The sequence below is a fragment of the Bos indicus genome, chromosome 3, assembly GCF_029378745.1.
Source record: "Bos indicus isolate NIAB-ARS_2022 breed Sahiwal x Tharparkar chromosome 3, NIAB-ARS_B.indTharparkar_mat_pri_1.0, whole genome shotgun sequence".
Classification (NCBI taxonomy): Eukaryota; Metazoa; Chordata; class Mammalia; order Artiodactyla; family Bovidae; genus Bos; species Bos indicus.
Genome location: NC_091762.1, coordinates 27,034,942 through 27,062,791, shown reverse-complemented (window position 1 = coordinate 27,062,791; position 27,850 = coordinate 27,034,942). Strand labels below are relative to the sequence as shown.

Sequence of the window (27,850 nt, the reverse complement as noted above, 5' to 3'; positions counted from 1 at the left end):
GGGAAGATCCCCTGGAAAAGAAAATGGCAATCCACTCCAGTATTCTTGCCTGGAAAATCCCATGGACAGAGGTCCATGGGGTCACAAGAGTCGGACACGACTGAAGCAGTTGAGCACTGCTCTGTGTAACAGGCTCCAGATTCATCCACTTCACCAGAACTGACTCAAATGAAGTAAGTCAGAGAGAGAAAAACAAGTGTTATATATTAACACATATCTATGGAATCTAGAAAAATGGTATTGATGAACCTATTTGCAGGGCAGAAATGGAGATGGCAACCTAGAGAACAGACTCTGGACACAGCGGGGAAAGAAGAGGGTGGGATGAATTGAGAGAGTAACATTGAACAGACATTACCACATGTAAAACAGGTAAGCTAATGGGAAATTGCTATATAACACCAGGAGCTCAAGCCAGTGCTCTGTGACCACCTGGAGGGGAGGGATGGGTGACGGGTAAGAGGGAGGTTCAAGAGGGAGGGGACACAGGTACACCTATGGCTGATCCACACTGTTGTATGGCAGAAGCCAACACAATAATGTAAAGCAACTATCCTCCAATTAAAAATAAATTTTAAAAAATATTCCAGGCTCTGGAATAAGTGACAAATGTTATTCTAGTTAAGAAATGGAATCACCTTAGGCCAAAGCCAGATGTGCAGTTTTTCACTCACTAGGGGGAAAAAAGATCTCAGACACTTGTGAGTGCACGTGTAAAATGTAAATGCTCATACATTTAACTGCAAGTAACTAATTAATTCTATTAATTTAATTAACAATGGGTTCATTTTGAAATTAATGTTATGCAACGCATAAACTATCACAGAGAGGAACCACCAAAGGGAGGGGAGGCCTGGGGAGGTTAACTCTCACCTGGTCGAGTGACGCGAACAGCCATCTGGCCAGCGGTGTCCTCAGCCTGTTTGTACCACATGCCACTGGGGCTGGGCAGCCACTCCTCCACACGGCAGCTGTAGGTGCCGCTGTCCTGCACGGCCACGTTCTGGATGAAGAGCCGGTACACGCCCGGGGAAGGGCTCTCCAAGTGCAGCCGGCCCTTCAGGTTGTTCTTGGCTGCCTGCTCTCCGTAGTGGAAGGTGGCATCGCGACTCAGGCGGGCCACAGTCTCCCGCTCTGGCTGGTTGGGCTTCCACACAAACCATTCCACCAGCAGCTGTGAGGCTGCGCTCGTGCGGTTCAGGACCACGCACTCCAGCTGCACCTGCCGCGTCTCCAGAACCGACAGGTTGCCCTGCTCTTGGCTGAGCTTCAGGCGGCTATCTGCATAAGTGAGGAAAGAGAAGTTGCCAAACAGAAAACGAGCCACTTGCACGCAACCTTTCCCAGTGGACGTGAGTGCATGCCTTCCGAAGACAGGAGGACAGCAGCAGGCTCACGCGTGCACCCTGAACACTCTGAGTTCTTGATCATGGGTCTGAGTTCCTGAGTTTCAAGGAATTTGGTGTTACAGTAGCAGCTGCCCCCAAATTTATAAACCTCATAGATTCAGATGCTTAGGAGAGGACAAGCATGCACGGTAGATGACTCCACGTCCAAGTGACAGCAGAGCATGAGGAGCGTGGACAACTGGAGGGAGTGGCAGGGCAGAGATGGAAAGGGCATGGTGAGAACCCTGCTGGAAGTAACAGCAAATTTTTAAAACTGACCACATTATGGCTAGAATATGCTGAGCCATCAACCTCAGAAGAACAGCAGGGGAAAGCCAATTTAATATGTACACCAGTTGGTCCTAAGAATTGCAGTTCTTACTTTCTCTACCAAAAAAAACACAACAAAAGGACCATAAGGGTTTCCTCTCAAGATGGGAGCAGAACTGATCTAACATCAGTAAAGAAAAGACTGATACGGATGGCTGTTTGAAACCTCAGCCAATCAGATTGTTCTCCGGAGAAAAAGGTCATTAAACATGGTACGCTTTGATGGCATCCTTGCAATTTCAAAAGGGCCCAAAAAGCCTCTCTGGACTAGAGGGGTTAAAAAGCTATGAAACTGTAAATGCACAGAAGCCCCTGGAAAGAACACCTCCTGAGTCAGGGAGGGGGAAGAACTTTCACTTTTCACTTTTCCACTTCAACACTGTCACAATATTTTATAAGGCACATTTATTCCACTTTTGTAATAAAAGTTCAAAAAATTTTAAAAAACAACTGAAATTTATATATTTTTTTGAAATTATATTTTAAATAACCAATCTCTGAAAATATATACATACTCTTGTTGTCTCGGGGTTGAAAGATTATTTTCTCCTTTGTGCTTTTTTAGTATTTTCCAAAAGTTCTATGAGTGTATGCTTTCTTATTAAGGGGGGTAGGGGGTACTGGAAGAAGTAGGGGAGGGGAAAAAAAGAAAAACATACAAACTAAAAATCTCAACTGGGGACTTCCCTGGTGGCCCAGTGGTAAAGATTTCACCTTCCAATGCAGGGGGTGCGGGTTCAACCCCTGCTTGGGGAGCTAAGATTCCACATGCCTCATGACCGAACAACAAGAATGCAAACAACAAAAAACAATACTATAACAAATTCAATAAAGACTTTAACAATGGCCCACATCAAAAAAAATTTTTTTAATCCAACTGAAAAAGGGGAATGTGTTGTTTTAATCTATGTCCTGTGAGTTTTCTGTTTATAGTGTTAATATTCCCCACAAACAGAGATTTCACTAGCTGTGTTTTGACAAGGATCCTTACAGCCCTTGTGCCCCAGTTAGCTTGCTGCTGAGAGTCTGTAATCCCCAACAGGGAAATTCCCTTGATAAATTTAGGCTGTACCAAGAACTTCTCAGTTTCAGCACAAATGAGAAAAGGGAAAGGCGGAATGATGACTAAGAGGAAACACATGGGGGGGAGGGGTGAACATGACCTCCCAGTGGGGAAAATGGTCAGAACTGAAAACACACACGAAGAACAGAAACCCAGGAGAACATCTGCAGGCCTAATGGCAAGCTTCAGTTCTCAAAAGCCCCAGGGACTGGCCTGAAGGCAGGGCATAGGTCACTGGAAATACCAACAGGAATCGTTTAGACTGGAGCTTCCTGTTTTATGCCTCAGAAGCAGTGGACCATGAGGCAGATGAGAATCCCAGGATCGGGGTGGCCTGACAAATACAGTATCCTGAGGAAAGGAGGGGACCAGCCCCGTGGCATTCAGCCTGGGCCAGGCCACATATGGACTTCTGCATCTGCTTCCAGAACAAACTTTTATGGAGGTCTCCTGGGAGACAAGCCGTGAGAATAGCATGGTGAGGAAAACAGGACCTGTGCTCACTCATGGGGCTTCCCACCTACTGACTCTGAATATATAAATAGTAAACAAGTAACACATAATAACTGATGATAAACGAATGTCCACAGGTATAAATATGAACAGGCAGTTCATAATGACTTATATACAAAGAGCTGTTTCAGGTCGTGACGTGCTCTGAAGAGGCTGGAGAAAGGAGACATGGAGAGATCGTTGTAGTTCAGTCATAAGTCGGGCCTGACCCTGCGATCCCGTGCACTGCAGCACACCAGGATTCCCTATCCTTCACTGTCTTGCGTTTCATGTGCAAACATGAGTTTGAGCAAACTCATGTCCATTGTGTCAACGATGCCATCCAACCGTCTCATCCTTTGTCGTCCCCTTCTCCCCCTGCCCTCAAACTTTCCCAGCATCAGGGTCTTTTCCAGTGAGTGATTAGGGTGTCATTTCAGTTAAAATGAGCTAGGAATGCCTGAGGAAGAATGCGATAGATGGACATCTATGGTTAACATGTTCTAGGGTGAGAGAATAACAAGCACAAAGGCCCTAGGGTATCAGGGAAAGCAACCATTCATTCCTTATTCAACCAATATTTACTAAGGGTGTCATGCCAGTGGCTGGAGATCCAAAGGCACAGCACCTGTCCTCTAAGTGTTTACAGTATAGTGGAGAAGAAATGAAAACAATTATTATACTATGCATTTTCTATGGAACCCCTGGTGACATAGGAGAAACCAGGGAAGGCTTTCTGGAAGAGGTGCTGAGGGAAGTCTTAGGAATGGGGTAAAGACGGGGAGAAGCACTCCAGGAGAGAGCAGCATAAGCAAAGGCATAGGGTGGCAACACAGCATCCCACAGCCCATTGGGAACCACAGATTGTGGTTAACAGTGAACTATAGGGCATGCAGGAATGAGGGATGGAGAGGGAGCTTAAGGCCACATTACGTGAAAAGCGCAAAGAACTAGAACTTTTCAACAAGGAGAAGGGGCTCCCTTCACATATTTGAAAGGGTATGACTCAGACTAATCTTGGGTTGTTCTGGGGCAGACCTAACACCTGAGAGGGAAATTACAGGGAAAGGGACTTTCTAAGGACCAGGGCCACCCAGAAGTGGAACTAAGTGGGGCGGAGACAGTCAGCACTCCCTCCCTGGAAGTGTGCCAGCAGAGGTCAGACACGGCTACCAGGGAGCAGAGTATAAACAGGATAAAGGTTACACTTACAGGATCTGAGAGGGGTCAAGGGGTGATTCAATTCGCACAGGAAGAGCTCATTCCTGGGCTGGGATTGGGTGAAAAAGAAGAAGGGGGAAGCAGATGAAGGAAACCAGAAAATCCCTTCCAGGCAGGAATCCTGGGTATGGAGCTGGCACCAGCCTGAGATCCGGGAGCACCAGGGACCCTGCCTTGCTGCACCTTGTGACCCCCATCTGTCGCTTAGGCTTTTCCCTGTTGAAGATGCTGTCTACAATAGCAGAGTCAAGAACACGTCTCTGAGTTTGCCATCAGTACCGGGACCCAGGAGGTAAAGCGGGCGGGCCCGTAGTGCGCTAGGATGACACTCTGCCACACTCACATCCAACATGAGCCCCGTAGAGCCTGCCGCCCCCAGGCAGTCTCTCTGCCCTCAGCCCACTGCCCGGGCTGCACCCCTGCTCTTACCTGGCCGCTTCACAGTGACCTCTGTGCGCCCTGAAACCTCCTCTGCCAGCTTGTACCAGGCATAGTTGGGGCTCAGCAGCCACTCTTCCACATGGCAGTAGTAGCTGCCGCTGTCGCTGACCTCGGCTCTCTGGACAGTGAGGCTGAACAGACCCCCGGACATGTGCCTCTCAAACTGCAGCCTGGCTCTCAGGCCCTCCTCCTCGGCATAGGTGCCATACTCAAAGGCGGAGTTGTGGGTGGTTTTGAGGATGAGCTTGCCGTCGGCGTCCGAGGGCTTGTGAACATACCAGAGCACAGCGAAGTGGGAGTTCTGGCTGGTCTGGGACTTGACTGAGCAGTTCAGCTGGATGGGCCTGTTTTCCACCAGGGTGAGGGTCCGCTTTGATTTGCTCACCTGCAAATTGGTCACTGCAAAGCAAAAGGGGGCGCTTTAGCAGAATCACCGCATACTCCTGGAAATGTGGCCTGTCCCAGGTCCTGCCTCTAGGTTCCCCGTCTAGCACAGTTCCTAGAGGACCCAACACTGATGGGCTTCCCTCAAAGCATGGCTCAGCATAAGGACAGCAGCACGGACCCCATCTCATCCCAAACAGCCTCTGCCTTCCTCTGCCTTGCCTCGCCCCCAGCTCAGGTCCTCACTGTCTCTCCTGGCTGCTAACCCCATCACAGAGCCTCCAGGGAGATTCGTCAAACACACACACCTGCCCATAGCATTTTCCTGCTGCAGAAGTTTAACAGCTTCCAACCGTTCATATTGTTTAGAGTATGCCTGCTCCATGTCCCTCATGAGGCTAAAGGTAGGGGTGCTCTGAAGAATAAGATGGTCCTGCGTGGGGATGGTCTCATCAGTGCACCCTGAGATTTGGGCTTCAGAGAGCACTCACTCACTCACTGTTTTCTGGGATACGTGAGTGAATGAGTGGGTGAGTGGATGAATGAATGAGAGTGAGCTGGAGAAATATGGTAGCAGTTGGTGGGAGGATGCTGGGGTGCTCTTCCTGGGGGAGGGGGAAGGAGAAGGTGGAGAAGAAAATGATGAACAATGGGACAGAACAGAGCCAACTCCAGCGTCCCCTTCCCCTCTCTCCTGATTTACCCTACCTAATTAATTACCATGCTCTCCTTTAAAGTGGCAAGAAGCCACGGTCTAATGAAATATATCTTACGAAGGTAATTGGAGATCTCACCCACTTCATCATTATTATACTTGGCTCTGCTTCCCCTACTCACCATCCTCCCCTTACTGAAAAAGTGGGGGAGAAAAAATCACCATTTCGAGTTTCCCTTAGGAAGCTAAAAGTAAAAGCATCATTTTATCCTCACCCTTCTCTTTATACTTTGTGTGTTGAGGACCAAATCAGCTAAGAAAGAAACTCAGGACAAGGCACAGACCCTGATAGGGAGAGCAAGCTGGGCTTCCTCCAATGAGTCTGCCCAGAGGGAAGGCCAGGGCAGGTTGGCCTGGGCCTGTCTCCAGCATCCCTGCCGATCAGTCTCTTGATCCAGAAACAGGACTGAGTCCACTGGTCACGCCTGGGTCTCTTCTGTCAGCTCCAGCTGGCTAGTTCTCTTAGAGCTGAGAGTGGAAAGGTAGGATCAAGGTCCAAGTCCCATACCCCAAGGCAACTGAAACTTTTGAAAGCTCCAGACTATCACCTGGACACCCAGATAAGCCACAGACAAAGGTTCTGAGTGACTGAAAGGATTCAGCAAGCTAAGTACAGCAGAGACCATACACAATACCATGACTACAAAAGCAACTCTCAGGCTGTGTCTTCCGGTGCTAAATCAGGTGACAGTCTTCACAAAGCTGAATTCACATACCTACAGACCTTCTCCAGGCATCAACACACATGGTTGAAATAACCTGGGAGAAATCCCCTGGGCCACGACCCCACCCTTCTGGTTTCATCTTTTCTGGGCAACAAGCCCACTCTCCTGCCTTCTCCCTTCTTCAAACGCACAAAGTCCTCCAGGGCACTGGAATCCAGGGCAGGCTTCACCAACAAGCACCCAAGCTCTGGAAACTAGATTCACGTTAGCCTGCCAGTCGACTTTTCAGATCCGATCCCTCTAATACTTGAAACAACCAGCTCCCTTTTCATTCCTTTCCAACCCGATTCACTGCATGCAAATGATATCTATATCAGAGCAAATGACACCACCTGAATTATCTGGTGCTTGGCCAAAAAAACTGGGTTGTTCAGTGTAGAACAGAAAGAGATTTAAAATGTATTATTAATTGGGGCCAGATTATTTTTGCAACTGTTACTAAGGAAACCTCCATTGCTATAGTAACTGCATATGTTAAACTGTATTCCTATGACTAAACTTCAACTAGTCACATGGTCTGAGAACAAGAATCCAAGGAACAGAAATGTTTCAAAGCATTTCTGTTTTTTTTTTCTCCTTTCCACGTCAAAATATTGTGAAGTGTGGAAAAGCTTGAAAGAGAGGCATTTTTGAAATCTGGCGCATGTTTGACAGGTGGGCAAGGGGTCAGCTCTGTGTCTACGTTCTGAATTTCCTCTCGCGTCTCAAGGACAGGAAGGACCTTTCCTGAAGCCCAGGGGAGATGGCAGCCTGCACCAGTAATTAGGAAACACTCTCGCATCCTACTGGCACTGCCCTGGGCGATGTGTGGCCAGCCGGCACCACCTTCCTCCATGGAGGTGGGGAGAGCCCAGCCCCCTTAAGAATCGGAGGCATTTTCATCTGCAAGGTGAGAACCATTACAGCATTCACCTCTGAGGAATGTTGTGCAGATTAAAAAGCAATATTCTATAGAAAGAAATTAGCACAGAGCCTGGTATAGAATAAACATGCAGGATGTTTTCACCATTCCCCTTTCTTTTTGGTGTCTGGGCTCAATCCCACATTCAAAGCTCCCTACTAAGTCAAGAAATGCCAATCATAAGTTGCACACTTTCTACGGAACGTACTGTCTGTGGACTGGCAGCATCCGTGTCGCCTGGGAGCTTGTTAGAAATGCAGATGCACACAGGGCCCACCTCGGGCCTCCAGAACCAGACTCTGTCTTTTTTTAAACAAGATCCCCAGGTGGTTCCAATGCACCTGAAAGCCTGAGAAACCTTTCAGCTGCGTGAGTGAATGGAATGGAATTAGGCAGTAAACACAAAGGTGAAAGAAAAGATGTTGAGGACTTGGTTAATCCCCAACCATGAGTCAGCAGGAGGAAAAAGTAGGAAGATGGGTGAGAGGCTGCAGGCCAGATCCTTCCCACACCCCACACGCCTGCACAGATACCAGGCACTTCCCAGCTCCCAGAGCTGGACTGTACCCTGTTGGAGAGAAAGGCTCTTTCTGTACCTGGAGCGTCTCCATCTGAGGCCTCCAATCACCTGTGGACCTGCAACATCAGCATCACGTGGGGTGAAGACACTGACTTACAAACCCTGTGCCCGGGGCCCAGCGACCTGCGGTTTCAGGAGCCCTCCAGGTGATTCTGATGCACCAAATTTGAGAAATCACAGGTGTGGCACCGAGGTGGCTGCAGGGAACTCTGGAGATAGCAGTTTCTGCGCAGTGGTGTGAGCAGTAGCCAGAGGGTAGCAAACAGGCAGTGAGGAGCAGAAGGAGAGAGGGATGGCTCTGTCTTTGTTAGAGATCTGTGACAGTCATCAGTCATGTTAGGACTACAGGGGGCAGTAGCTGGACAGCAGGGATTTTTCAAATTGAGGGACGTAAGTCAGCCAGGAGACTGGGAGAGAGTGAAGAAGGGCTGCAGGAGAAGTGTGTGTGTGTGTTGTGTGTGTGCGCATGCATGTGCAAATTCCCATCTATCTTCAAAAAAGGAGGGGAACTTCCCTGGTGGTGCAGTAGATAAGAATCTGCCTGCCAATGCAGGGGACACAGGTTCAGTCCCTCGTCTGGGAGGATTCCACATGCCTCGGAGTAACTAGGCCCCCTGTGCCACAATTACTGAGCCAGAAGCCTGCAACCACTGAAGGCCATGCACCTAGAGCCTGTGCTCTGCAACAAAAGCCACCAGAATGAGAAGCCTGCCCACCAAACTTGAAGAAGCCCTCACAAAGCAACGGATCCAGCTCAGAGAAAAATAAGTAAATTAAAACAAAACACTAAGGCTAGTGACTTCTGCAACCCACTTCCCCCAACCCCCAAAAACAGAAAGGAGGGGGCAAAGGCACCTGCCAGTCAGCAGTTACCACACCTGAGAGTCCCTACAGCCTTACCACCACCTTAGCCCCCCTCCCTTCCCTCCTCGTGCTCATACCCTAGCTGAGCCCCTGTCTTCTTCTCAGACCTTATACGCCAGCCTCAGTCTCACCAGGGAGAGCCTCCTAGGCTGCAGACAGGACCTTGCTGCTCCCAGCTTAGGGCCTACCTGTGGCTCCCCACATAACAGTTCTCAACAGGACAGCAATGTTCTCAGGGACACCAGGGAAATTGAGGCGGGTGGGGGCAGCGGGGGGCTATAGAATATGAGATGGACTAAAGCCAGTAGATTCTGTAAACCAACCTGGGTTGACTCTGTGTAACAGGTCTCTGCCTCGTGTCCCGTGTGACTTTCAAATGACATTCATCGAAGTGAAAACTCTGTGCCTAGTACCTAGCACTTTTCATTTTGCTATCAACACAATACTTTTTGTTTTTTCCATAGCTTTAACATATGCTAGGCAAATCAATGGCACCCCACTCCAGTACTCTTGCCTGGCAAATCCCATGGATGGAGGAGCCTGGTAGGCTGCAGTCCATGGGACTGCTGAGCGACTTCACTTTCACTTTTCACTTTCATGCATTGGAGAAGGAAATGGCAACCCACTCCAGTGTTCTTGCCTGGAGAATCCCCAGGAACAGGGGAGCCTAGTGGGCTTCCGTCTATGGCGTCGCACAGAGCAGGACACGACTGAAGCAACTTAGCAGCAGCAGCAGGCATATCAAGGGAGGGGTTTCCTTTGCCTTGTTCAGCATTATCTCATGAGCTGCTCAGGATCTTGGAAACCGGTCCAGACAGCAGTGCTGCTCAGAGGTGGTACCACTGACACAACCAGACACAGCGATGGGGTGGGTAGCAGGGCCTCTGCCTGGCAGCAGCATGAACTGGGGACCGATCCTCCCACAGTAGCCGCCCCCGAGCACTGACATGTTAGAATTTATTGCTTTATTACAAACTACTTCTAAAAAAGTTTCTCCATTCTGCCACCATAAGGGCATTGTAACATCACTGACTCAATGGACATGAGTTTGACCAAACTCCGGGAGATGGTGAAGGACAGGGAAGCCTGAAGTGCTGCAGTCCATGGGGTAGCGAACAGTTGGACACGACTGAGCGACTGAACAACAATGAGCAACAGCAGCAACAATTCTTAAAGATGACATGAATTTTATTTTAGAGTAGGAAAGGGACTACTACAAACTTATTTAAAAAAGGGGAACACAATGAGTGTGGTCCCAAGTCTTATCTGCCCGGTTTAGAATATTCTTACTTCGCACAATTATGCAATCCTTTCTATGTGCTAAGCACTGCTCTAAGCCTTTTATAAATATTAACTATCTGGTCCTCACCAGACCTGTGCAATAAATATTATCATCCCCAGTTCTATAAAGATACTTGCTCAAAGTCACACTTCTGATAAGTAGTAGAGCCAAGATTAAAACCCAGGCCGTCTGCTCTGTCCATGCTTCTAACCTTCATGAACTCTGACGCTCCATGCTGTCTTGTATTAGTGGGGCTCCCCTGGCCCCTGCCAACCCAATCTCTCCCAACCCTAGACTCAGTCACAAGCACATTGCTGCCTCCCTTGTGATGTTCTTTATTCACAACTCTGAGCCTGAAAGCTGTGCTGCTCCTTCCTGCCACCCACCCCCATGCAAACTGATTCTCTGCTCAACCCTATGGCCTACCCCCTGGACTAGCCTCTGGCCAGCCTGAGAGGCAAGCCCTGTGACACACCCATCACTGCAGCTACAGCACCTAACACAGCAGCTGGCACACAGCAGGTGCTCAAACGTGCTCGTAGAAGGCACTGGGAGGGAGGGGCGAGGAGAAACCAGCAAAAGTCAGGACGTAGAAACAGCTAATTAGGGTAACCCAGACATGCCCTGTCTGCCTTACCTGTCTGCAGACAGAGCACTGACCCTTGCTCACTGACTCCAAACAGGTGCACCTGGTGTAACCATGACAACAAGGCCCGAGGCACAGGGGGAGGGCCGGGGGCTCCTCCAGGGCTCTTGCTCTCATGCTCACTCCCTCTCTCAACACCCACTGGGCAGAAGCCACAGGCACACGAGATGGAAAGAGAACCTCAGGTCCTCCTGAAAGAAAGGAGGGGCCAACCCCTCTGAAGGACAGGACAGCCTGTCATCTACTAGACTGTGACAGGAAGAGCCACTGTCACAGGCCCCGGACTCACGGAAGTCAAAGAAAAGAGCCCTGAGCTCACCCAACCTGCCAGGTCAGCAATAAGAAATTGGAGAAAACGGATTTGGCAGCATCCAGAGGGTATTAAATATTCATCCCAACTGCCCATCAGCAAAATCCCCGCAGAATATACCCACTGACAAGTCGGCTTTCTACACCAGAGGCTGTCCTCCTAGAAGCTTGTTTATTGCTTTGTCAATTTTAATGCGCAATATTTAATAGCCAGACCAGATACGGTTGTAAATATTTGGAAAATGAGTGCTGACATTTCCCTTATTGCTTCTGTATTTAGGGATATGTAATTGGAGGGTGTTTGGGATGCTAAAGAAAATCAGAAGGAAGCAAAGCAATGCTTCAAAATTAAAAGGAAAAACAAGTGATTAAGAGCTAAGAATCAAATATGCTGAACTAGCTTAAAAGTCCTGCTTAAATGCCCCTGGTAGTGTCACACTCTGCCTTCAATGGTAGTAAAGGCTAAGCTAAATCAATAAGACAGGAAGGGTGATGGTATTCCTTGAAGATTTCCTTATGGATGTGCGTTCGGAACATGAAGCGTGCATCCAGAATGGTCCATAATTGGATCCACAACATGTTTATCACTAGACTGTGACAGGGAGAGCCACTGTCACAGGCCCTGGACTCACGGAAGGGATTTCAAAGAAACAAAGAGCCGTGGTGTGGCCAGGTCAGTCGGTGGCTCTGACAAGGACTGGTCTAGGGCACAAAGCACACAGTCTTCCTGGGAGCAGATGACACCGGCTGTAGAGGGCTGATACAAGGACCGCCACGAGCGAGCCAACAGCCCCTGAGTTTCTAATGCATGCTGTTCGAACAAGCATACTCAACAAAAGCATCTTCTAAAAGGCCGGGCAGTGGGGCGATGATGTTCCTGTGGAAAACACCAGAGCAGGGTTAAGGATCCATGGTTTGAGAGGCAAGATGTGGAAGAAGAGTAAAAAGAAGAGAAGCCAGCACTGGAATGAGCTCTGGTGTCCCCAAGCCTTAGAGCCATCTGGTGGCAGAAGTGAGATGAAATAGAGGTGTTCAAGGAGGCACAATTTAAACTCCTTCACCATTAGCAAACTGTGTCTGGAGGAACCTCTACAGGGACTTTGTGATTCCAATTTAAGAAAACAAATTTGAGAATGTGTTAAAGGGGTTCAGGGATGGTAAACCTAAGAGAGAGGGTGGATTAAATCAAAGTATATGTTACCAAAGAAGATTCCTGAGAGGGGGTGAAAAATACCATAATAAAATAAAATTAAGAGCCTGGACTCTGGAGCCAGACTGCCTGTCTGGATTTGAATCTTGCCTCTGCCCCTTATGGATCGCTGGGTAATTTATTTATCCTCTGTGTCAGTGTCCTTACCTATAAAATGGGTGAACCCAGCACCCCCTCGTGGAACTGCATGGACTAAGAATGAAGAGCGTTATTGTGTATAAAGCATTCAGGGTGGTGATGGGCACGCCAGAAATGCTCAATGGAGATCAGCCGATATCACTACTGCAGTTACTGCTTCCGCCACCGGTGCTGAAATACCTCCACACAGCACTCTACAAAGAGAAACTGCTTCTGTAAATGAGATTAACTGAATGCAGAAAGGATGTGGGGGAGGGGCGGGGGGGGGGGGCGCGGGTGCTACACAGCATGTAGGATCAGGAATGCAACCTGTGTCCTCTGCAGCAGAAGCACAGAATTTTAACCACTAGACCACCAGGGAAGTCCAAGAAAGATAATTTCTGATATGGTCTAAAAAAGGCCAAAGTCTCCCTTTCATCCACCCCAACTGCTTTTGAATGAAGTTCATACCTGGATTCCCACCCCTATTTCCCACTGTTTTTGGACTCTGGCAAGTCCTGATCTCTCGGAGCCTCAGATATTCCATTTATAAAATGAGCAAGCAGTACTTTCTTCTCAAGGCTGCAGGAAAGGTGACTGAGGGCCATCTACACCAAGTGTCCAATACATGCTCCGGCACGTGGTCAGCCCTCTGGCATTTCTCCACTTCTACTTTGCCCAAATAAAAGCTCTAGTAACAACCAGGGTGTGTGAGGAAAAGAGTAAAAATGAACACAAAGCCTTTGGAAAATATGAAGTGCTAAGTGCATAAATATTTGATAAGGAGCGATCAGAACACTTAAGGGGGATGCACTCTCTCTGGTGCCGTAGTCCCTCCCGGGAGCTGCGCATGCTCAGCCTCAGCTCCCACCTTGCTCTCTGCGGCCCCCAGAGGGCCAGCCAAGTGCATTACCATGCACCTCTGAGCAGAGGCCAAGCACCCGGGCACTTGCTCCCAAGTATCCCACGCCAGTCGCTGCTTGTTCTTGCTTCATGGTGAAATCACAAACTGACTCAGTGTAAGCCATGTGAGAGTTGAACATATGGCCCTCAGAGCAGATCCTGGGTCCCCTAACTCTTCAGGGGGCAATAAAATGATATAATGCAAAATGGAGATACGTGGATATCAGAGCAACCTAGGCTCCTTGTTCCAATCTGTTTTCCATCTGACAAGCAAACTGTCCCTATCAAGGCTCCTAAACACTGGGAGCCTGGGTTTCCTCATTAGCAAAATGGGCATAAAGACATCTGTATTATTTCATTGCTGGATGAATATGAAAAGAAAACAGAGGTACTAAGCACAAAGCCTGGCACCCAAGAGCTATTTAGTACATTTCCGTCCCCTTTCCCCTTTAGCTGTTACTGTTTCAGTTGCTAAGCCATGTCTGACTCTGCGACCCCAGGGACTCTAGCCCACCAGGCTCCTCTGTCCATGGGATTTCCCAGGCAAGAATACTGGAGTGGGTTGCCATTTCCTTCTCCAGGGTATCTTCCCAACCCAAGGATCCAACCCACTTCTCCTGCATCCCAGGTGGATTCTTATCACCCTACTTCCCCTTTAGTAGCACCAGAATTAATCCAAATCCAAATAACCGAATCTTCAAGGAACGAATTCTTTTTTCTTTCCTTAAGTACTTCCGTCTTAGCTTCTAAGCAGTAAGACAAACAAGCAAATATTAGGAATTTATTTGAAAAGGCAGCACCAGTCAAGGTCCTAGGGTCAGCACTTCCTCTGCCTTCTGTAGCTGGAACCACGTGATGGACACCGAGGGGGTTCACAGTCTGACCGTGAGGACAGAGGAGACCACAAAGGATGCAATTACTCAGAGAGGCAGACAACCGGGTCCCTCACCAACAAGGGTTCACACAAAACAGGGTCTCTGCTTAACCCCCCATTAACCTGCAAATCCACTTCAGCAGAACAGCCTCTTCCCTGGCATCTTGTTGTCCAAGTTTCAGCTCTAATTGGCCAGGGAACCATCCCATCACTTACCCAAGTCATTCATTCCAAACAGGACCCTGCTATGGGGCTAGAAGAGGTGAAGGATAAGCCCAGATGTTGCCACTTTGTAACCTCACGTTGCTGAAAATAACAAACACTGTGATCATTTGCAGTGGTGGAGCAGACCTGGTTTGGGCACACACCATGGCTGTGAGCAATCAGAAACACCCTTTTTCAAGGTGTTCAAACCATCTTTGCAAAGTCGGTGAGGCATCTCTGCAAAGTCTCTGCAAAGACCCCACCCTTCACTGTATGGCTGCTGGTGCTCTCCTGCTCAGGGCCAGGCTCCACCCTCTGCCTGCCACCAACCTAAATGGAAACAGGTACAGACACAGAGAAAACCATAAGAGCAGCACAAACTTACCCTCTCATTAGAGGAAGGGCCTGATTAAGGTGAGAGTGTTTGCACACTGCCCCCTGACTAAGGCTCTCCAAATGAGTGTGTCCTTACGACCTGATGCAAGAGAGATTCCACCTGCCCGGAAGAGGGGAGCTCTCAAGTGCTCAAATCCAGAGCAGGAGGGCAGGGCCTGGGTCAGGCAAACAGTGTGGGGGAAACGATTCAAACATGGCTCCATTCACCAGCTACATGACCCTGGGCTGATCACTTGACCTTTCCTGGGGTTGTTGTGAAATTTTCATAAAATAATCCCAAGCACCCAGGGCAAAGCAAACATTCAGTAAGAGCCTGTATTCTCCCTTTCGCGTCTGAGGTTCCTGTCTGCAAACAGGGGACGCTGGGTACCTTGTTCACATCCTTGTTGCAAGGATCATAGAAGATGACATTAAGAGACAGAGCTTTCCACAAAACAGTCAGGTTGGCCTGCATACCTCACGGATATCAACATCTTCACACTTACACACAAACACATACTCATAGAAGCGACTGGGGAAGTGTTCTGGATTAAAGGAAAAGAGACATGACACCTAAATACGATTGTGACCCGTGACTCAATGCGGGTTTGGAAGGAGAAAACATAAGGGGCATTTTCAGGACAACTGGCAAAATGCTAATACTGTCCTATAATCGTGTGAAATTCCCAGAGTCTGACAATGCTGTTGTGGTTCTAGAGTGTGTGTGCACTCAGTCACGTCTGGCTCTTCACCACCCCATGGAATTCTCTGGGCAAGGACACTGGAGTGGGTTGCCATTTCCTGCTCCAAGGGATATTCCTGACCCAGGGATCAAACCCACGTCTCCTACATTGGCAGCCAGATTCTTTACCACTGAACCACCCGGGAAGGCCGCTATCGTGGTTGGGTGGGCCCCAGTCCTGATCTTCAGAGACCCACACTGAACTTATTTAGGAGGAAGTGTCCTGATGTTGGCAACTTAACTGCGACCCACCCGGGACCCTCACCTGGCTGCAGCACCCGGATCTCTAGCAGGTTGGAGGTCCTCTCGGCCAGTCGCATCCAACTGTTGTTGTAGTTCCTCCGCCACAGCTCCGCCACACACTGGTACTTGCCCGCCTCCGTGTCACTGGCTCGGCTGATGCTCAGCCGGACGTTGTTGCTGGATTCCGCCTTCTCGATGGCCGTCCGGGTCCGGAAGCTGGAAGACCTGTCCCCCCACTGGACTCCTCCATCCCGGGTGAAGGTCACCAGACCGTGGAACTCGATGGTGCCCACCGGCTGGAACCGCCACGTCACTGACACAGGGACCCGGGAGAGATAATGGGGTTTGATGATGCACTGCAGGTCGAAGGAGTCGTTGTAGGTCACCCCTGGCGTGCGGGAGATGGCAGTGACCGCGAAGCCTGTTTCTGGAGACAGAGCAGAGAGAGGTAGATAGACACATCTATCTGCATGGAGACAGACACTTGGCTTCCTCAGGGCAGTGGGACGCAGTGACAGGGCTCCTGGCAAAAGCTAACAGAACAAAGTCTCACACACGGGGCTCTTTTTTTAAAATTAATTTATTTTAATTGGAAGCTAATTACTTTACAATATTAGAGTGGTTTTTGACATAGATGTCCATCGGCAGACAAATGGATAAGAAAGTTGTGCTATATATACACGATGGAATATTACTCAGCTATTAAAAAGAATGCATTTGAATCAGTTCTAATGAGGTGGATGAAACTGGAGCCTATTATACAAAGTGAAGTAAGTCAGAAAGAAAAACACCAATACAGTATATTAATGCATATACTTGGAATTTAGAAAGATGGTAACGATGTCTACCTAAATGAGAGACAGCAAAAGAGACACAGATGTATAGAACACGGGGCTCTTTTGATGCTCAGGCCAGTATTACTTCTGCTAGCGTGTTGACACACAAACCCAACAATTCACAGGACCTCACAGAAAGTGGCTGGTGGTGATTCTCCTTAAGCAGCACTAGCAAACCGTTACCAATGAAACCTTCAGTTGGATTTCTGTTGTGTCAATGCCCACCCCACGCCACCCCTGAACAGCAGAGACTGAGTGCATGGAGGCAGGACCATCCCTAGACAGCTTGGATTCCATGCTGAAACAGGAGAAAGAAGCCCAGTGCCAACTTCCTTCATGCCCGGCCCATCAGCGCACTTGTGAAGAGGGAGGCGGGGGAAGCAGGTGCCCATGCTCCCCAGGCAGGGCAGCTTGGGTTGGCTCCCCAGTCTGACCTCCATCTCCTCATGGAATCCAGGGAAAAGAGACAGCAAAAGACCCACAGCAGGAAGGACTGATCTTCAGAAGGGGGGACCTTGGGCAAAGTGGGGCCCTGCAGGTGTGCTAGCCCGAGTCTCTCCATATTCCAGCATCCCTAACCCAAAATACTGACTCCTCAGGATGGGTGACCAGAGTCCCGTCAGCTCCGAGAGTATGATGGACCATTAACACGTTGGTTATGATCCCAAAACTAAGAGCAGCCAGAATTTCCTGAGCACTATCTACGTGCCCTATCTAACAGGAGACAGGGATCAAGACCATCCCCATGGAAAAGAAATGCAAAAAAGCAAAATGGCTGTCTGAGGAGGCCTTACAAATAGCTGTGAAAAGAAGAGAAGCAAAAAGCAAAGGAGAAAAGGAAAGATATTCCCATCTGAATCTAGAGTTCCAAAGAATAGCAAGGAGAGATAAGAAAGTCTTCCTCAGCGATCAGTGCAAAGAAATAGAGGAAAACAACAGAACGGGAAAGAATAGAGATCTCTTCAAGAAAATTAGAGACACCAAGGGAACATTTCATGCAAAGATGGGCTCAATAAAGGACAGAAATGGTATGGACCAAACAGAAGCAGAAGACATTAAGAAGAGGTGGCAAGAATATACAGAAAACTGTACACAAAAGATCTTCACGACCAAGATAATCACGATGGTATGATCACTCACCTAGAGCCAGACATCCTGGAATGTGAAGTCAAGTGGGCCTTAGAAAGCATCACTATGAACAAAGCTAGTGGAGGTGATGGAATTCCAGTTGAGCTATTCCAAATCCTGAAAGATGATGCTGTGAAAGTGCTGCACTCAATATGCCAGCAAATCTGGTAAACTCAGCAGTGGCCACAGGACTCGAAAAGGTCAGTTTTCATTCCAATCCCAAAGAAAGGCAATGCCAAAGAATGCTCAAACTACTGCACAATTGTACTCATCTCACACGCTAGTAAAGTAATGCTCAAAATTCTGCAAGCCAGGCTTCAACAGTACGCGAACCGTGAACTGCCTGATGTTCAAGCTGGTTTTAGAAAAGTCAGAGGAACCAGAGATCAAACTGCCAACATCCGCTGGATCATGGAAAAAGCAAGCGAGTTTCAGAAAAACATCTATTTCTGCTTTCTTGACTATGCCAAAGCCTTTGACTTTGTGGATCACAATAAACTGTGGAAAATTCTGAAAAAGATGGGAATACCAGACCATCTGACCTGTCTCTTGAGAAACCTGTATGCAGGTCAGGAAGCAACAGTTAGAACTGGACATGGAACAACAGACTGGTTCCAAATAGGAAAAGGCATACGTCAAGGCTGTATATTATCACCCTGCTTATTTAACTTATATGCAGAGTACATCATGAGAAATGCTGGGCTGGAAGAAGCACAAGCTGGAATCAAGATTGCCAGGAGAACCAATAACCTCATATGCATATGACACCACCCTTATGGCAGAAAGTGAAGAGGAACTAAAAAGCCTCTTGATGAAAGTGGAGGAGAGGGAAAAAGTTGGCTTAAAGCTCAACATTCAGAAAACGAAGATCATGGCATCTGGTCCCATCACTTCATGGCAAATAGATGGGGAAACAGTGGAAACAGTGGCAGACTTTATTTTTGGGGGCTTCAGAGTCACTGCAGATGGTGACTGCAGCCATGAAATTAAAAGACGCTTACTCCTTGGAAGGAAAGTTATGACCAACCTAGATAGCACATTCAAAAGCAGAGACATTACTTTGCCAACAAAGGTCCATCTAGTCAAGGCTATGGTTTTTCCAGTAGTCATGTATGGATGTGACAGTTGGACTGTGAAGAAAGCTGAGCGCCAAAGAATTGATGCTTTTGAACTGTGGTGTTGGAGAAGACTCTTGAGAGTCCCTTGGACTGCAAGGAGATCCAACCAGTCCATCCTAAAGGAGATCAGTCCTGGGTGTTCACTGTAAGGACTGATGTTGAAGCTGAAACTCCAATACTTTGGCCACCTCATGCGAAGAGTTGACTCATTGGAAAAGACTCTGATGCTGGAAGGGACTGGGGGCAGGAGGAGAAGGGGATGACAGAGGATGAGATGGCTGGATGGCGTCACCGACTCAACAAACATGGTTGGGTAGACTCTGGGAGTTGGTGATGGACAGGGAGGCCTGGTGTGCTGTGATTCATGGGGTCGCAAAGAGTCAAACACGACTGAGCGAATGAACTGATCTATGTGCCAGGCATGGTGCCAACTGCTTCACTTTCACCTTACGTCACTGAATCCTCAAAACAACCTTGCGGGACAGGTGCTTAGCACTCTTTTCTTACAGAGGAGGAAACAGAGGAGGTATATAAATTGCCCACTATCAAGCTGCCAGTAAAAGGCAGTCAGATTACAGACATGTATGTCACTGATTCCAGGGACCTTATTAGGTGTCTTTACTCCTGGGACGCATAAGGCAGTGGTCAGGTTAAAGGCACAGACCCTGGAGCCAGAAGCCCAACTCCGACACTTTCTACTTGTGTGACGTTGAACGAGTTACTTAATCTTCTGCCTCTATTTCCCCACCTGTAAAATGGGTCTTTGTGAAGACTGAATGAATTAGTATATGTAAAATACTTGGAATAGTACCTTCCAAGGTACTATTACAATATTACTGTATTTTGTTAGATATATAGTAATACATTGTAATACTTATTGTTACATATATAGTTCACTTTAAAAAAAAAAGACATAAAAGAAAGTATTTTAAACTCCATTGGTAAAAGACAAGGTAAGGAATGAAATCTTTTGGCAGAGTTAGGTCAGAATCCCTTGGTAAGTCCTGGCTGTGGGAACCACAGACATACGATGAATACGAAAAAAATTCAGAAGGCAGGGACATCCCTGGTGGTCCAGTGGTTGAGAATCAGCCTTCTAATGCAGAGGACTGGGTTTGATCCCTGGTCAGGGAACTAAGATCCCACATGCCATGGTGCAACTAAGCCTCTGCCCCAAAAAAGACCCAGAAAAGCCAAAAAGTTTAAAAAAAAAAAAAAAAAAAATATATATATATATGGTTTAAAAAAAATTCAGAGGACAACCTGATGCTATAAAATTACTTCTACCTCTATCCACCCCTCAGACATTCCTAGCCTCACAGGAAGGAGAGACCCCCCCTGTTGGACACCCAGGACTTTCCTCACAAGTTCCTTTCCCATATGTCCACAGAGGATGCTGAGCAGAGGTTCAGGGATTGAGCTGAACAGGAAACTCAACCACTAGATGAAGTTTCCAGACACAAAAATCTGAGCTGCATGGTGAGTGCAGAAGGCAGGTCAATCTTTGGGATTAAGCTTTGGAAAGGAAAAGTAGTTCTGATCTGGGGCGGGTGGTGACCCAGGACTTTGGTGAGGGCAAAACCACTTGGGGCTGCCACTTCCAGTGGGGTGTGCCCAGAAACATCAGCAGCCCTCCCAACGAGGAAGGTGAGCATGGTCCAGGGGTGGGATAGGAAATCGCTGAGGACAACTGATGTCACAGTCTCTTGGCAAACAGGAATACTTAACATGACAAGGTACCTTCCCAGCAAAGTAGCTGACTGGTCTTGTAAAATGTAATATACAGATTCCATTAGGCAGATAAATGTTGATGGAAGCCTCTTTAACTACCCCGTGAGAAGGAAATCTAATATACCCTGGTTTTAGCCAGGGTATCAAGGTATCTTAATTTCATGCTAATCAGGAAATGGCTTTCTTTAGGAAGAGCTGTATGGAGGAAAAGATAAAAACACAGGCTTTGAAAAACATTTTAAGGCAGATTGCTGGCTTCCCGGGTTCAAGACTGTGGGTCTGTCATTTAAAAGCTATAGCCCTGGGCAAATGAGTTATCCCCTCTAAGGAGTCTCCTTGTAGAATGACAGTGTTTACTTGTAGGCTAGGTGAGGATTCTAAGAGACAGTTAAACTTAAGTATTTACACTCAGCCAGGAAGGGTAGAAAATGCTAAATAAATGGTGAAAGGTTTTGTCCTACCCTTCTCTACCAGGCGCTAAACTGCCAGAAGGGCTGAGCCCCTGGAGAGGAGGGTCTGGGTGCAGGAGGGAGAGAACCTGCTTCCATTCTTCCAGCTCAGTTTCAGCAGTGGCCTTTGTTCCTCTACCTGGGACCACCCAGGCCAGAATCCTTACAACTTCATTCCTACCACCCAGACCCAGGAGTAGTAACAGTGCCCGGCTGTCACCCATCCCCTGGGCCCACCATGCTGAACCACTGTTGGTTCCCTGAACCCCATCCGTACTTCGTCAATGCTTTCTTCAATCAAAACCTTTGGAAGATGCCATCCATTTCCCATGTGCTTCCCTGGTGGCTCAGATGATAAACAGTCCCCCTGCACTGCAGGAAACCCAGGTTCAATCCCTGGGTTGAGAAGATCCCCTGCAGAAGGAAACGGCAACCCATTCCAGTATCCCATGGACAGAAGAGCCTGGCAAGCTGTAGTCTATGGGTTGCAAAGAGTCGGACACAACTGAGTGACTTTTTCTCATACGTGTCTTAAAACGGGAGCATCTCCCACAACGGTCCCACCAAAAGACAGCAGAGCTTACTTACCGAGAGCGGTGATGGAGATGAGAGTGCTGGCCCGGCGCTCCCCTGCGATCTGCCACTCGTTGTCCACGGCCCGCACCCATTCGGTCACATGGCATTCGTACTGGCCCTCGTCTTCCTTCCTGGTGTTGAAGATGCTCAGGCTGAACGAGTTGGGCTGCACCTGCTCCATCTGGATGCCCCCAAAGCTGTTGCGCTCCCAGTAGGATGCGCCGGGCTGCACAGTGCCGTCTCGGTCCAGCCACACGATGTTGCTACGGCGGTTCTGCCGGTCCACCAGCTGCCAGATGACGGAGAAGCGGCTAAGTGGCCGGCCCGTCGTCCGGATGCTGCAGGTAAGGTGCAGATTGTCGCCCTCCAGGATGACGCTGGCGTTGCTGGCCACATCCACAAAGATGCTGCTCTCTGGGGAGAGGGAGAGAGTGCCACGCTGGGGCTTTCTGGGCTCCACTGTGCCCTCCCCACAGACATCACAGGAGAAAGGGTACAAATGTCACTCTATTCAGGTACAGGGGACCTGGGAGGATGCAAGCCCTCTGATGCTTGCTGCCACGAGCCCTGGCTGGCTCTGGGCTTTGCTGCCTTGGATTTTTAGATCTGATAACCTTGGAGGGCCTTTGCTGGGTGCAAAGATAACGTGTGGGACACTGAGGGCCTAAGACCCGAGACTGGATCAGAACCTAAGAAATATGTCATCAAACATTACCCTTAGGGCATAAAACAATTCATCAGGTCCAGTCAGCCCTCCATATCCATAGGTTCCACATAAATGGATTCAACCAACTGTGGATAGAAAAGATTCAAAAAAAAAAAAAAAAATTCCAGAAAGTTCCAAAAAACAAAACTTGAATTTTGGCAAACTGGCAACTCTATATAGCATTTACATTGTATTAGGTATAAGTAGTCTAGAGATGATGAGTGTGGGTTATATGTAAATCCAAAAAGCCACTTTGTATAAGGGACTTGAGCATTCTCAGATTTGGGGTGGTCTTGGAACCGATCCCCCTCAGAGTCTGATGGATGACTGGAATGTGTTCAACAGGGTTAAGAATTTTTGACTTGGATTTTCAGTGAGTTAAATAGCTTGAAAATTCTACTTCACCTCATCTTCCCATCATTTAGGGCCCCAGCAGTCAAATGAAAGCTGAACATTCATATATGTCATTTGAGTCTTTCAGGGCAATATTAGGAAGTAGGAAAAAAAAGTGACAGGAAGTATCTGGAGGACAACATGTGCTTTCTTCCTTGGTTGTGGGCAATAATGCAGCAGCAATGGCCTCATTTCACAGAGCGAGTGGTGAGCAACCTTTCAGGCTTCATCAACACAGAGGAACAGACCAAAGGCAGTGGCTCGCCTTCCCATGGCCATCCACCTAGCCCAGCGGTTCTGCTGCTCTCGACCTTGACTTTCTGCCAGTCAAACTCCAGGATAAGGATTCTACTCCCTTTATTCCTTTGCTACTCATTTAGCTATCTGACCTCCTTCAATGGAATTATTTAAGCTCTACATGCCTTCTTCAATGGGATGGGTGGAGAGAGTGTTATTTATATTGTGAATTTTTAAAAGATTATAAAGTAAATAAGCCAATGTCTATAAATCACCTAATACATAGGTTTTCAAAAACTGGCCATCATGATAATTAATTTTACTATTCCCATTAACTATTTGTTTTTCATAAAGACTTTGGGTATTTTAATCTATCTTGATTATGCATATATTATTTTGTATAATTATCTATAGAGCTCAAAAAGCAAGGTATAAAAAAACCAGAAAGTACCAGATTGATTCAGCTCCAATTTTCTGGGCACCATCCACATGAAACATATACAACAATTTTGAATCAATCAGTCAATCTAATCCCAGATCAAGGGGCACACCCAATTACTGAGGGGAAAAGCATATCCACGACCATGCATTTGGAGTCTATCTTAGCCCTGTATTTTCCCCACAGGCAGAAAGAGGCAAAGATAAGCACTGAGCCCGGGCATGGAGCTCTTGCTATAGTGAACGTGTCGGCCACCCATTCTGGATAAGCTTGTTTCACGTGAAAAAAGGTCTAGATAGACAGAGTGGGGAATAGGAATTTTCCCAGGAGCCACACCAAGATGATTCATGGTGATGACAGATCTCCTGAGTAGCTACATCTACAGCACTCATGTCTAAAAACTAGGATTTGGAGGCAGACAGACCAGGTTCCAGGCCCCAGTCTATTGCCCACTAACCCTGCAGTCTTGGGGCTCTTTCTTAATCTACACAAGCTTTCATTTCTCATGTGCAAAATGGAAGTACTAATAGTCCTACTTCTAAAGGTCATGACACTGAGAGTATCAGATCGGGTAATTATTTTTCATCATTGTTAATAGTAACAATATTCCTCTTTAGATTAAAGACTCATTAATGACTCACTTCCAGTGCTATCAATTCAAAGCGAGAAATTAAAGAAGGGCAACTTTGGTATCAATGGAAAAAAAAAAGTCTCCTCTTGCCTTAAGCAGAAGAATGACTTACAGGGCATCACTCCCACCCCCTACTATCACCCTAATGGGCTTTTCTATAAGCCCTGGCTCATTTGTTACGAGGGCTGCTGTTTGGTAATCTGCTGTTTGAGCAAGCCTGAAAAAACCACGCAGTTAGATGTGAAACTACAAGGAAAAAAAAAAAAAATTCTGCAGCCCAGGCAAAAGCAAATACAGACACAAAGCTAACTGCCCATTAAGACTATTTACAAGCGTTTCCAGGCTTGAGAAAAAGGCAGCCAGCAATTTAAAACTCTCTGGATTAAATGAAAACCAGGACAGAACTAATGAGAATCTAAGTGCATGGTCACAACGAAATTCCAAATCAGGAGACTGATGGTGGAGCACAGGCTAAGCGCAGAGCAGTGGATCTGGCGTTAGAAGCAGATATTTCTAATGCGATGCAAGCTTGACCACTAAACGGAACCGGCTTAGCCACTTCCCTGTATGGTGCTCTGGTCTCTTCATTCAGAGGATGAACAGAATACTACTGGATTGGAGGGCTGGGAGTGGAGAAGGAGATGATATACGCAGAAGCAGTTTGGGCTCTTGGGAGTTAAAGCGCCATTAAAATCCAAGTTTTTACTATCACCATTACCGATGTGATTCACTGTGTTCTTTGGTAGACTTACCCAAGTGGCCTTGGGGCAGGATCTGGTGGTGCTGGGGGACTTTAACTACCCAGTTATCTGCTGGAAAAGCAATATAGCAGGCCACAGATCATCAAACAAGTTCTTGGAAGGGGATGGGGGAAATCGCTTAGTACAAAAAACAGAGGAAGGACACAGTGTGGCTGTCCTTCACTGGATCCTTACAGAACAATGAGGAATTAGTTGCAGATTTAAAAGTAGAGAGTCCGTGGTTAAGGCAAGCACAGACCGACAGGAAAATAGTAAAGAAGGGGCATCCAATTCAACAAATTCCATTCTACAAATATTCAGCAAGCATCTACCCTATGCAAAGCACCATGCTAGGCATTGCAGGGGGGAATAAGAAAGAAAAGAATTTCAAGACAATGAGATGTGTGTCAGAGAGCAATTAAAAAAAAAATAAGCACAAAAGAAAGCCATCCTGTTGGTGAGAAAAGAAAAAAAGAGTGGCAAGACCCTTGTTGTCTGTTTTTTCTTCACACTTGAAACTGTATTAAAAATGTCAAAGTGTAAATAAAAATGTAAAGGGAATCATTACAGGCCTAAGAGAAAGAACAGTTTGAGCAGTGGAGAAAAAGGTTAAAGGTTAGTTTAAAAACTTCACCATCTTGTTTAAAATCAGAGCATTCTAAGGTTTCTCTTTTTACTAAAAATAGAACTATGAGAGAAATGAGATATTAATAAGGACATGCTGATACTATGAATGATTAAACCCAAGATAAGCAAACACAGGCAGTCCCCTAATCCCCCAGTCCTGACTGATACCCACCCAGACAATGCCAGCTACAAGCAGGCAGGGAGCCCACCTAAGCAACCCTGGAAATGAGCTAAGCTTTAAAAGCCTATGCTCCAGGATGATGTGAGAGGTCCCATCCACTGACTTTTAAAAACCCACTTCCAGAAGGGAAGAGACAATTAGGGAAATGCCAATCCCTACACCCTCAAACCCAGAAAGCAAATCTTTCCTAATAATGCTCTTTAGGATTTAAAATCCTCCCATAAAAGACCAACCCTCTTAAGTAAGGTTTCAAAGCAGGCACCCACCCATTTCTTCTGGGATTTAATTCCCACATGGGAGTGAACAGCTGTGCTGGAGTCCTGGTTGGTCTCCAAGCTGAGCTGGCACTGTTGGCGTTTATATAGAGCTGCCAGCATTCAGATCTGCCAGGCCCCTCGCCAGCCTGCAAACACACACCTGATGCTCTGCCTACAAGAGGGGGGAGGGGGCAGGGTGCTAAGTGTGGGCAGGTGAGCTGGAGAAAGGAGGGGGCTTTTCTCTGCCAGCTGCTTGAACCTGCCCTGCCCTCCCCCAGCTCTTCTCTTCTCCCCAGACTTCCCTGAGATGATGCTAGCTCCTGGACCAGACCAGTGGGAGGAGGGAAAGGAAGCGGCCCCTCCCTACACTTACTGATGGGGAGGACGATGATGGGTATGTTCTTGGGACGCTTGCTCTCCTTGTCGATGAATTCCCCGGTTACTGTTTTCTCCCTCTCCGTCACACGACAGTTGTATTTTCCGCTGTCCTCCTGGCGGAGGTGGTAGATCTTCAGCACAAAGACACTGTCGCTCTCCTTGGCCACTTGGAGCTCGCCCCTGGCTTCCCGATGGGTGAATTCACTGTTGAGGACTGGCACAGCGTTCGGCCCCATGCTGGCGATGAGTGAGCTGTTGAAGGCCCAGGAGACAGCAAAGTAACGGTCGGGAATGTTCTGCGCCTCCAGGATGCATCTGAACTCCATCGGCTCTCCCACCGTGTACAGCCGCTTCTCCATCTCCAGCCGAACGGTGAACTCTTTGTCTGAGAAAACAAATAACAAGATGGATGCATTCTGGGTGACCAAGGGCCCCAGCGCTCCAAGCTGCATCAGCAAATTCCCACTGTCGCCACCCTCTCAACAAGCTGACTACTGGGAAGGCACTGCCACACCTGTCTTAAGAGAAAAACTCTTGACTATCTCAGAGGAAACTCAAAGGTAGCCAGACCCAAAAAGTTTAAGGGTCTTCTTAATCCCAATCAAAGTGACGAAGCTCTGTCTGCAGCTTATAATGCCTTAGATTTCACTCCCAGAGATCAGCAAGCAATATCACTCCTAATTTCAATTTCACGGCAGATTACAAAGGTCCAACCTTGATCTATATACCCAGAACTCCGTCAAAGCATCAGGAGTACAAATATTTTCAGTAGATATTATAGACATTACCCTGCTAGACTTGTGAGATAAAATTACCCAGCGGCCCAGGTGCTGACCCCAATCTTAATAAATATTCTTTCTCTCAGTCTATTTATCTATCTGGAGAGAGAAAAAAAAATGTCTATTTTTCTCAGTCTATTTATGGAGAGAGAGAAAAATGTCTTCCACTCTCATGTGAATATTGCAAATAAAAAGACAATCCCTAACAAAATTGCATAGGAAAAGTGAAAACTAATGTCTTTTCACTAGTCCATCATCCACCGGATCAATCTCTAGAAAGATGGAGGGGGCAAGTACCTACTTCCACTGACAGCCACATGACCTCTAAAACAATCAATGAACTCAAGCACCCTTCAAAGAACCAGAGGCTTAATCGGGAATGGGGGGAGGGGGCAGGGCAACGATCAAAGAAGGGCTCACTGCCACTAACTGTCCTGCACACCATGTAATGGTGTGTCTGTCAACGCCATGAGACAATGATCGCGTCTCATGGGCACCGGTGGCAGGGGACAAAGGAGTGAAGGGCAGGAGAAGCTTCTGGAAACAGTCACAGAGCCTTGGGTAGGGGAGGCTGTAGCTTCAACCACTGCCCAAGTCCTTCTCCTCCCAGTTCCAGCTCTGTTCCTCTAAAGAGA

General features: G+C 47.5%; 1 protein-coding gene across 4 annotated transcripts in view; it reads right to left on the bottom strand.

Annotated features, from left to right (window-relative positions):
* IGSF3 (immunoglobulin superfamily member 3) overlaps positions 1-27,850 on the bottom strand; it is a 129,906-nt gene that overhangs the window by 28,851 nt on the left and 73,205 nt on the right. For 3 of the 4 annotated variants that reach the window (XM_070785848.1, XM_070785850.1, XM_070785849.1), the window contains exons 5-10: positions 26,432-26,821; positions 25,006-25,065; positions 21,860-22,261; positions 16,032-16,436; positions 4,924-5,334; positions 874-1,281 (exon numbers count right to left, since the gene is read on the bottom strand). In XM_070785848.1, coding sequence (XP_070641949.1) covers positions 874-1,281; positions 4,924-5,334; positions 16,032-16,436; positions 21,860-22,261; positions 25,006-25,065; positions 26,432-26,821 — 2,076 coding nt within the window. The remainder of the gene's footprint in view (positions 1-873; positions 1,282-4,923; positions 5,335-16,031; positions 16,437-21,859; positions 22,262-25,005; positions 25,066-26,431; positions 26,822-27,850) is intronic. The other variant, XM_070785851.1, reaches the window with a different exon arrangement.